Raw genomic sequence first — 11724 nt, 5'->3', positions numbered from 1 at the left:
TGCATAATAATAGATTTGAATTTGACTAAGACTTTTTTCTCATCTGTCTCAACCTCACACATTTATTGTCCCAGTGTAATGGCTGTAGAACTGAATTTGCGTTATTTAGTCACGTATTTTGAACAACTTCCTAATGTTCAGTCAATAAATTCAAAGAAATACTCCCATGTATAAATCTAGTGACGGACACTTTCTAAACAATGCTTCATGAAGCTTTGAAACCATTGCATATCTTTTGTTTCGAATCAGTATCAGTGGTTTGGTGTGTGTATCAAATCGGGCAAGTCACATGATTTCAGCAAACGAGGCTTCGTTACGTCATTACCTTTTTCTAAATTATTCGAAATCTCCATGGTTACCGGCTAGGGGGTGTTGATCTCCAGGTGAACCAGTGTTTAATATATCACTTGAACTGTTCTCCGGTCAGTTTTATTATGTAGGTTTATTAAACTGAAATGATTCAATAGTGTTTGTAATGATCCGTGGTCAGTGCTCGCCTCAGGAATGCCTTGTTAATCATCTGACATGAAATCCCAAGCAAATTTCCTGATCAAAATAAAGAAGACCTGGCCAGATGTCAAAAGAGAAAGTGCTTCTTTTCTCATTCACCATTTTCCCAGCGACATTCGACGTGATATTAGCGAGGAATTAATAAATTAATGAATTAGTTATGTTCCAGCAGAGACTCGACTCGAGAGTGATGGCGTTGATGACGGTATTATCGTGAAATGTGAAGCTTTGAAAGCTGATCTGTTCTCAGCAGACAGAGCTGGATAAACTAAAGCACTAAAGCGCTGCTGCGTCGCTCTCTTTATCTAGAGACTAAGCTAGGGCTAAACCCCACTACACCACTTTCAGCACGTAGGAAACTTTTAACAAAAGAGGAAACCGACTTCTTTTCATTGCAAAATAACTCATGGATGTTGCAGATCACGTGTTAATTATAAAGATTATTATGCAAATAGTTCAAGGTTGTTTTTTCCTTTAATGCTATCAGTTTGAGGGAATTCTCCAGCGCACTGTGGGTAAAAATAGACTGGAAAGGGGTGAATCCGATCAATCTGGCATCCCAGCCCAGGCAGCAGCACTGACAGCGCCGAGAGAGAGAGAGATAGAGAGAGAGAGACGCATCCTAAACCAGGTAGGACATGAACCTGGAACAGACATTGTGTGTGTGTGTGTGTGTGTGTGTGTGTGTGCTTTAGTAATGTACACATGATTGGACATGTCGCGCGCGTTCAGCCTGGACACTGGTTTATTGTAAACGCAGCATCGGGGTGAGAAATAGTTTAGCCGTCATTGTGTTCGGAGACGCAACCAAACAAAACAAAAGCCCCCCAGAGGACAGCCATGGAGGCTTTGTGTTGCGTTGCATGTCATGAAATCCTATTCCAGTTTGCGTAACATCTTCATAAGACGTGTATTGAAATGGCGCTAAGCGCGCGCGCGCACTGTGCGCAGGCCTTGGGAGAAAGCCTTCAGATCTGCTCATGTGCATGTACATGTTACAAATGCATTGGTTTGTTTACTTAGTTGCTGTGCATAATTCTTGATGCTGATAAAAAAATACAAACAAACAAACAAACAGAACCCTAAATCAAATTCCAATAGGCGTTTATTGTAGTGTAATACTGAGCAGAGGACAGAGAGGAGTGTTTATGTTTGTGTTGTTGAAGCTCATCACACCATGCATATTGCTTAGACCTCAGTATTGATGTCCTCTCTCTCTCTCTCTCTCTCTCTCTCTCTCTCTCTCTCTCTCTTTAAAATTCCACTTCCACTAGTGGGAAGTTTCTTTCCATTCTTTTCATGGGAATTTGCACAGCAGTTTGAGGTTTTATTATAATACCCAGAACCTTGGATTTGAGCTCTTATCCACTATGCAGTGAAGAGTGACATTTAAGATTCTTTCAGTTATTCATTAGATGGTGTTTATCCTGATTAAAACGCAGGTGATACGGCCATTATATCAGTATCAATTAGAGACGGCACAGAGCCGAAACCAGCAACAAAAAAACCAAAAAAACGATGGATCGGATATGGGACAAAACATATCAGATATCAGATTCTGTAACAATCGACAAAGACTGGAATTGAATTTGGAAAAGAAATGTATTTTTGGAAGTGGAAAATATTTACATACAGTATAAAGAGACTTGACTGTGTTTTCTTTTTTTGTTAGGGTTTGATTTTATTATATTTATAATCACTGCCAGGGTTGGGGGTTCGATTCCTGTCTCCGCCCTGCGGGCGCGAAGCTTGCATGTTATCCCGGTGCCTCGGGGGTTTCCTCATGGTTCTCCAGTTTCCTCCTGCAGTCCAAAAACATATAGGCTGATTGGCATGTCCAAATTGCTGTAGTGTGTGTGTGTGTGTGCATGATTGTGCCCTGTGATGGGTTGGCACCCCGTCCCCTCGGATAGGTTCCAGCCCCCCCCCCCCCCCGCTTGTCCCAGTGTAGGATAAGCAGTACAGAGGATGGATGGATGGATGGATACTCGTGAACTCTTAACTGTTTAGAGAACAATATGGGATGGGTATCAGTATCGGCTGATACTCAAGGTTTCGGTATCGGAAAAGAAAACTTTATATGATAACATCTCTAGTATCAGATATTAGTAATAAGTTAATAAGTACAGAGACAAAAGCTGGGTGATATGATAAAAATATCATATGATACTCGAAGTCTAGCAATAGACTAGAAGAAAAAAAAACCTGTGTTAAAATGAAAGAAGAATTACGAGGCAATTATAACACATTATCCACAAACACCTCAGGAAAGATGTTTAACGTAATGTTCCCAAAACAAGTTAGTTCCTGTTCTTACTTACGTTATAGCAGCTAGAAACAGTTGCTCCCTCGTCAGCCCTCTCTTTATTCTCTCTCTTCAAGTTAAAGACAAAAAAAAGAAAAGAAACGCAGTTTGTCATTTTCCCGAGAACCCGCAAAGAATTGCAAACTCCTCTGTCCTGAAGATGTCGGAAAACTTAAAGTTACAGCTTTACCTCTGACTGTTACAAAGCTCTGACACTGGAGACTCCTTCCATAATGGTTACATAAATGTCATCAGACAAGTCCCTGTGAATGCGATGTTACTATATAACCGATGACGTATTAGAACGAGAATGTTAATGTAAACCTGTGACTGTCAGAGCTGCTGGTTTAGAAGATTAATCAACACCTTGTGACCAATCAGAATCCAGAATTTAGCAGCTCTGTGAGATAAAACTCTCGAACTTTTAAATATGGGATTCTTTTTTAATGAACTTTTTCCAGTCCAGTTACTATATACAATATTGTTCCAAGAAGCCCATTGTGTCATTTAAAGATTTTCTTGGAGACAGCCAATCAGATTGCAGCCTTCATCATTCTGAAGCTTGTGACTAAAAAAGTGTACAAAAAAAAAATTTGCACCTATGAGTCTGAGACTGCTGTTTCGCTGTGAGTAAACGTAAATATATCGCAATATATTTTCTATAAATGTATCATGGTATGATTTAATTTAGCCAGGTCACTCACCCCTAACTTTTACCACGTTTTCTGTTTTATTATTATTATTATTGTGTAATACGTCATGTCTAAGTACAACCCCAATTCCAAAAAAGTTTCTTTTTACTAACTCTTACTTTTCCAGCCTTTTGTTGACCCCGTCCCACCTTTTTTGATACGTGTTGCGGCCATTGAATTCAAAATCACCTTAATTTTTTCTTAAAACGGTACATTTCCTCAGTTTAAACATTTGATATGTTTTCTACGTCCTGTCGTGAATAACATACGGGGTTATGAGATCTGCAAACCACTGCATTCTGTTTTTATTTACATTTTACACGGCGTCCCAACTTTTTTGGAATCGGGTTTGTATATGTAATTACACCATCTGGGGATTAATAAAGTATTATCTTATCTTAAAAAAGTATTATCTTATATTACAGTGCTAGAGTGACTTCCAAATCAGTACTGCATGTAGCAACTCCACTCTAATGCTAATGCAGCTATCAAATATTATCATTCTTTCCCGACATAGTTTAAACAAGATGAAAGCGCATATAATTCTGTATCTGGGATTGATTATTTCCATGTTATGTGTCGTGATGTGCTTCACACGTTCATCTTTAAATCTTTAGTTCCTGCAGTTGCGTCACATCACACAGATTTCCAGATTGCTGGATATGTGCGAGATTGTAATGAAGAAATGTAATCACACCTTCTCTCTCTCTTTCTCTCTCGCTTGGGCTCAGGAACACCGTGACATGATGCTCGTATGTTTACAATACTAGCGCTTAGCTGAAAATCGGTGTGTTTATAATTCGCTCAGTTACCAGAGGATGTGTTGTTGAGGTTTCTTTTTTAAATGTCATTTTTAAACCAGAACTCTGTGGGTGGTACTTTATATGCCAGATCTTGCTTTAGAAGTACATCATTTAAAACACAGTGAAAATGGCTTTTTCTTTTGACTTCAAAAAAAAAGAAAAGAAAAAGAAAACATGAAATTGTTAAATACCTGTACCATTTCCTACAGTGGATTTAAAACAAAAAATAATCTGGATAACGATATCGGAAATTATCTGGACTCTAAGATATGCTCAGTTATAACACTCCTGCCTGGAAATTAATTATAGAATTTTTTTTCATTTATTTATTTATTTATTTATTTATTTTTATTATTATTCTTTTGAAATGTTAGATTAGAGCACAATCGGGACATTCAGCTGTGCGGAACTTGAACGCATCCTCCTTGTTGAATGACACAATCTGTCGATTCATTCAGTGGGGTCTTTTGTTAAAGCTGTTGCACAAGCTGTCTGTGTGGGTGACTTGGCAGATGCTACTGCGGCCCGCTTTCACACACGCACACACACACACACACATACACACACAGAGCATGTACATTGAGCCTTCTCTACAGTTGTCACTTTAGCGTAAAGGAATCGGTGACAAACCCACACAGCGAATTGATCTTTTACATCATGAACTTGGATGCCAAGGGACAGAGAGAGAGAGAGAGAGAGAGAGAGTGAGATAGATATATAGATAAATAGATAGATAGAGAGAGAGAGAGGGAGAAAGAAAGGTGGATAGATAGATATTCAGAGAGAGAGAGTGTAAGACAGAGGGTAATAGATAGATAGATGGATATTCAGAGAGAGTGAGAGATGGATAGATAGATAGATATTCATAGAGAGAGAGTGAGAGCTAGATAGATATTCAGAGTGATAGATATATAGATAGATAGATTGAGAGAGAAAGGTGGATAGATAGATATTCAGAGAGAGAGAGTGTAAGACAGAGGGTAATAGATAGATAGATATTCAGAGAGTGAGAGATAGATAGATAGATAGATAGATAGGTAGATAGATATTCAAAGAGCGTGAGAGATTGATAGATAGATAGATATTCAGAGAGAAAGAGTGAGAGATAGATATATTCAGAGTGATAGCTATATAGATAAATAGATAGATAGGTAGATAGATAGATAGATATTCAGAGAGAGAGTGAGACAGGGTGATAAATAGATAGAGAGAGAGTGAGGTAGATATATAGATAAATAGATAGATAGAGAGAGAGAGAAGTGAGCTGTGTATCTGGCTCAGTTTAGGGACAGGTGCTTGGCGTATCAGATGAATCATCAGCGCTGACATTTCATCGGATCGTCTTTCTTTCTTTCTGCAGCGTTTTGAATAACAGAATAGAATCAGTTTGCGGTGTAATACTGTGCTAATAACTGAATAACTGATTTATAGATAAAGAATAAAACACTGCCTCCAGATGTTAAAGGAAAATACAAAGAAGCGGCGTTACAGTTCCCACCCTGACGCTGAATACTTTCCACTGGAGACTGGACACTGGAGACTCCTTCCATAAATGTTCAATAAACGTCTACTTACAGAAAACTCCAGCTGATAATGGTGATATTATGATAAATTACACCACAGTACGTTTTTCTGAGGAATCAGAGGTACAGTAGTGTACACTTATCATATCGTTTAAGCATCTCAATTAATGTTCAAATTAAAATACTTATTATACCGACGTTAAAGAAAAGCACTGAACTCGACAATATTATTCATCTTGTTCTTATTGATGTCTGGAAGCACGACTCTGTATTAGCAATTAGCATACAGGTCTGTCCTGTTCTGTCCTGAGCAGCAGTGGAGGAAGTATAGCAGGCTGGAGGGCATTTACACAGAATCTGTTTCATCTATGAGTAAAGTCCATAGTCAAGCAGACGTTCTCCCTGTCAGCACGCCCACTGATCCACACTTCTGACCCGCTTCCGAGTGTTTATCTGCCCCGTGACACCATTTCTGAACTCAACAGCTGAGAACGAGCGCGCTGTGATGATGACACGCGCTAATTATAGCAGTGGAGCTAGTCAGGGTGCGGCACGGCTGCGGCACGAACCTTCTAATGAAGACTAGAAGATTTTGCAGAAACAATCAGACACTCCTCTATTGAAAATAATAATAATAATAATAATAATAATAATAATAATATTGTCCTGGTATGAAATACTGGTCTCAGTATTATGAGATTTTACAATTTATTTTATTTTATTTTATTGACTAGAATTCAACATCTGCCTTCGACGTCTGTTATTAAATGTGTTGACATCCACGTTCGCGCTACAGACGTAGTAGGTTGAGGTTCGGTCGAAAAACGCCGGGCGGTTCCTTTAACACACTGCTTTTGTTTTAAATACAGAACGGAAGCTAATGTATATTAGGGGAAAAGTCACGCTGATTTCCAGACCCCACGTTGCAGAGCTGTAAACTTCAGACCTGGAACAGAGGATGGTATCACTTTAATGTCGTCCTGAGGTCACAGTGTAATCTACTTCTTATCCCTGCAAATCCAATCTCCAGTGGATTAGAGCGGTGGCCTAGCGCACTATAATCTTATCTCCACCTGAATGCTTCACAAATGTCAATCACGTTTATGAAGAGTTAGCACAATTCTGTATATTTGTAGCTGTAGACATCGGAGTATTTGGAAGAAGGTGGAGGAAAAAATGAACTCTAAACGATGACGATGACAGTAAATGGTTCGATGGTTGATTGTGATTGTGATTGTGCTTATATTCATTCATCTATAGTAACCATAATGTATAACAGTGTTAACGTTTATGGAATAATATTTACTATCTTATCAAGCTAGACTGAGAAACCACTGAGAAACTGATGACGATGCAAGTCGAGATGCTTCCTGGAATCATCCATAGAATCGTTCTTCTGAATTTCTCTCTGCTTGTTGCTCTGTCTCTCCCAGACACTGCTATGTTGAAATAAATTAGATATGACTGATGTGGAGGCAACGTATGAAGACTTCATAGCCTCTGGAAGGACGGGCAGAAGGAATGCGGTGCATGACATCCTGGGGGAATCAGGAGGACTGGACGCTAGTGGACTCTCGCAGACGCTTTCGGAGCTCAACATCAACAAAACAGGCGAGTGATACTATCTCGATATCTTCTACAACGATAGCAGGAACAAATACTGTTCTGGTCCTGATATGTTCCAGGGCTATTAATTCAGAGGTTAACACGTTGGACGTCTGACCAGAAGGTCGTGAGTTTAAATCCCAGCACTGCAAACTGCAACTGCTGGGTCCTTGAGCAAGGCCCTTAATCCTCAACTGCTCAGATGTATAAACAAGATGAATGTAAGTCTGCCAAATTCCATCCGTGTAAAAGCAATTTTTATAAATAAATAGATTCAGATGGCTGATGAATCTGAATAAACTGTTTTTTGTTATGTATTTATCCTGAACATGGCAACCTGTTTAAAATATTCCATGTGAGGTGCCGAAAGGGTTGCCAGCATTGCAGTTTTTCACTCCCAATTGGGAAAGTTTCAGGGTACGTCCACGTTATTCTGGATGAATCTAAAAAAACACATCTTTTTCCTCTACGTTTTGGCTGTCTGTCTACACTGAGACGGCGCTTTTTAAAAACACTCTCGCAAATGGACTGAGAAAACGGAGGAATTCAAAAACAATGATGTATTTTTAGTCATGTGACACATTCAACTCAAAACAAACTAGTTGTTTTGTTGTGCTACAGTTGTTGTGCCTGCTATCCAGTTTGAGAGTTTTGTTAAAGATTACTGTCACTTTGTACAACTATCAGATTGCATTTTTTTCAAAAGGGACACAATTCTCACTCGTGGTTGCTATCCAGCGGTCGAGTAAATAGACGCCTGATGCAGGCCAAAGCTTGTTACATTTTATACTCATGCGCGTTATACTGTAGGGATGTGGGCGTTTTCAGACGTTTCGGTGTGGATGAGCAATTTTTGGAAAACGTTTGAAAACACCAGTGTAGACGGAGAGCGTTTTTAAAAACGTAAGTGCAGTTTCAGATCTATCCGGATTAATGTAGACGTAGCCTTAGAACAGGGTCGCTTGTGGAAAAAGCAAATCTGTGGATTAAAAAAAACACATTTTTATGTGGTTAGGGTGGTTTATACACAGTCAAGAGCTGCCAAAATCTTCAAACAAAGGGAAAGTGAAACTCATTTCCCATGTGAAAGTTGAGAAATAGAAGATAAATGCGGCTCACTTTTGCCTTTTTGTATGAACGTTTTGGGATAGTTTCAGCTTTTTTTGAGATGTAGTAGTAGGGTTGGAAATTTTGCTGAGACCTGGCAACCCTGGGTGCAGGATCTAGTCAAGGTAACAATGCGCTCATACCTGCTGCCGCGTGACGTGACGTGACACGGGTACGAGGTTTTCATTTTTAATGATAGTATTAATGTTTTTCACACAGATATGACAGCGATCGCAAAGAGCAAACAGGAACATTCTCCAGCTGCTTTCACACAAGACGTTTTATTTATTTTGTTATTATCTCCAATGCATGTTTTACACGGAATCCTACAGCAGGGGCTGCCAGACTTTCTTCCGCAACTCCAAATGGACATTATGAATTTTCTGCAACTACTACATTTTTTATTCCAGGTTCATAATTTAGAACAAATTCTTTAATCACTCAACGTTTCAGCGTATTTTCAGGTTCATTTTATTGATTTCTGTTGTTCCACTGAGTCAGAATCACTCAAGGAATTAGCCAAGGTATGGGCGGAGTCATTTGTCCATGTTTATTGCTGAAATCCTACGTTTGTGCGGTGTGTTAGGATAGCGAAAAAGACTCCAATAGAACGTACACGCTTTGCCTTGTTTGAAAGTAATGTTGTAGCACAGGGGTTCCCAAACTTTTCCAGGGCAAGGCCCCCCAAATGGCATTAACATTTGACCGAGGCCCCTCTTTTGCAAGATGTCTTTAAAACACATTAAAAATACAGACTTCTGAATTTATCCCCCTTTTTATTAATAATTACATCTTACATTTTTACATTAGGAATTGATTGTGTGTGTGTGTGTGTGTGTGTGTGTGTGTGTGTGTGGTTGTCTGAGAGTGAGAATTTATTTTTGACTCCAAATTGTTGAGGTCCCCCGGGCGCCCCCTGGCGGCCCCCACTTTGAAAACCACTGTTTTAGCACACTAAATCTGTAGACATTATTTAGTGCTGTATTTGTTACATTAAAGTGCACCTTTAATATCTTTAATATGTTTCAGATATTACCTTTCATGTAGCGTATTATAGAGCTGTTTGTGAATGTAAAAACGTCTGCAAAGTTTTAAAAAATCAGAGCGCACAACAAACAGAGCTATTGAGTCCCAAAAGAAGGAACCGGTTCTGAACAGCAGAAACGACTCGTTAGTGATTCCAGATTTACTTCCTCTACTAAATAACGTAGGTTTGTAACAAAAAGCCCTGCCTCTCGTCTTCACGTGCTAACGTGCCAGAACTTCCTGGTTGGTACTGCTGTCTCTGGCCGCTTTAACAGTGCAATTGTCTTTATGGTTTTGAGAAGATATCTTTCTACTTATGCTCTCTTTGTAACCTTTTTAAAATCTCTTTCCATTAAGATGAAGGGAATGACGGAGAGAAAAGCTCGAGCTCCTCAGACTCCGATCCCAAACAAGAGGAGAGCAAAGCGGAGAGAACGTAACAGCCTCCTGCGCGATTAGAAAAGAAACTTCTCAGCTCCATCCTGTGGTGATTTGAGGACAGGACATGGCCGAGCAGAAACGGAGACGCCTTCTTCTACTGGTCTGCCCCGGACTCAGCCGAGGCTCTGCCTTCAAAGCGTTCAGAGGAAAAGGCTGGACTTGTAGCTTCAGCACCGGATGAAGCGTTAATCACTTCAGTAACATAGCTGATGTAGGCACTCCCTTAGCTAATCACTGTTAGCTGTTAGCTGTTGAAATGGAGCTAAATCGTCCATCAGACCCTCCATCCCAGAGGGATGTAGCTGGAGATTCGTAGGATCTTCTCAGCATTTGACTTTCCGTCACAGATTCATGGAGGGATACATTTTTTGATCCGCAGGCCCACTGCCAAGTTAGCCATGCTAAGATATTTCTGTGTTTTCCTTGATATTTATGAGTAGTAGTGTTGTTGTAATAGCCTACGTTTTTAAATATTTTTAAATATTCATTCGGTATTTTAAATCGGATTTTGTTTCTCACTAAACGTTTCAGCTGATGTTATTACTGAATACGTGCAAGAAACGAGGTTTCACATAACACAGACGCTGCACCGTGATCGAGTGTGAACGTGGTGTAAAAAGTGATGCATGACACCTAAATATATTCACAGTCTGTTCAGAGAATACACATGTACAAAATATGCAGCTGTGTTCACGTGAGCTAAATGTTTATGGTGTTTTTCTTTTTTCTTTTTTTTTTTTGGAGCTTGTGGTTTTGATTTTTGTTTTTAATAATAAAAAAATGAATTAAATATTTTTTTTTGATCAACACTGCCCTGTAAACTTTTTTATTTTGAGCTCACCTTGATAGATTTTTTTTAGCATGTATGTCTTCCACATTTGTTCAATTTGTGACAGATTTGGTAATAAACATTAACGGATGATGTTTCTGTCATCTTTAATGTTTTTCCTGATGTTTTTCTTGTGTTCCTTAAATAAAGGCTACATTTGGTTGGCAAATATGCATTTATATACACATACATAGATACATGACTACATATTAATTCCTGTTTATAACTAAAAAATTACACTCATTGTGAATATATAAATGACCCTTTTCAACACAAATTCATATTAAAAAAATTCTCTATGAGTACTTGCATTCTTTATATATACCATAATATTTCCTTAGGAAATAAATTTTAAAAACTAGCACATAATGTAGTATATAGCACAGTAATGCAGTATTGATGAATATGCAAATTTGAGACATGTCCCTTTCCCCTTGCGAAACAGGATCACATTGTCTATGTTTGAATATTGAATCCAATATCCAAGATTTGCTTTGAGAAGTCTACTTGTGAGGAATAAAACACTCCATGTCGTGCTGTTATAGGAAACTAATCAACAATGAATCAGTTACCTCACAGTTGATTATATTACTATAACAGCATGTCCGGAAGTGTTTTATTCCTCTAACACCACAGGAATTTGTCAATGATTATGATTGTTTTATTTATTAACGTATGGTATGTCATAATTTATTTTTAAAAATCTTTTTATAGACACATTTAATGCTGTGGAACATCTATGAACAAGTTACTCAGCATCTATAAACATCAGCCCCTCACCAGCATCTCTCTCTCTCTCTCTCTCTTGAATTTAATAAGAGAAACCACAAAGGTCCTTTGTCCTGATGTTGGAAAACTTTTGTTACAGTTATAAAGCACTGAA

At 38.7% G+C, this 11724-nt stretch overlaps 1 protein-coding gene across 2 annotated transcripts; it reads left to right on the top strand.

The window, feature by feature from the left end:
• Positions 1–921: 921 nt before the first annotated feature.
• On the top strand, positions 922–11510 carry pkia (cAMP-dependent protein kinase inhibitor alpha). Of its 2 annotated transcripts, XM_053612080.1 has the most exons (3): positions 922–1141; positions 7267–7444; positions 9929–11510. In XM_053612080.1, the coding sequence occupies exons 2-3, from the start codon at positions 7294–7296 to the stop codon at positions 10009–10011; spliced, it is 234 nt and encodes a 77-aa protein (XP_053468055.1). In that variant the 5' UTR covers positions 922–1141; positions 7267–7293; the 3' UTR covers positions 10012–11510. The 2 variants fall into 2 exon arrangements, with proteins under 2 accessions (XP_053468055.1, XP_053468056.1); XM_053612081.1 differs by lacking the exon at positions 922–1141 and having other exon boundaries at positions 7016–7444.
• The last annotated feature ends 214 nt before the right edge of the window (positions 11511–11724 follow it).

The sequence above is a fragment of the Ictalurus furcatus genome, chromosome 23 (genome assembly GCF_023375685.1).
Source record: "Ictalurus furcatus strain D&B chromosome 23, Billie_1.0, whole genome shotgun sequence".
Taxonomy (NCBI): domain Eukaryota; kingdom Metazoa; phylum Chordata; class Actinopteri; order Siluriformes; family Ictaluridae; genus Ictalurus; species Ictalurus furcatus.
This window is presented reverse-complemented; position numbering and strand designations above follow the sequence as displayed.

Bases quoted from the DNA above. Each gene is read 5' to 3' on its own strand.
- pkia (XM_053612080.1), top strand. From the start codon at position 7,294: ATGACTGATGTGGAGGCAACGTATGAAGACTTCATAGCCTCTGGAAGG. The intron at 7,445-9,928 runs GCGAGTGATACT...CTTTCCATTAAG, and splicing joins GCTCAACATCAACAAAACAG to ATGAAGGGAATGACGGAGAG.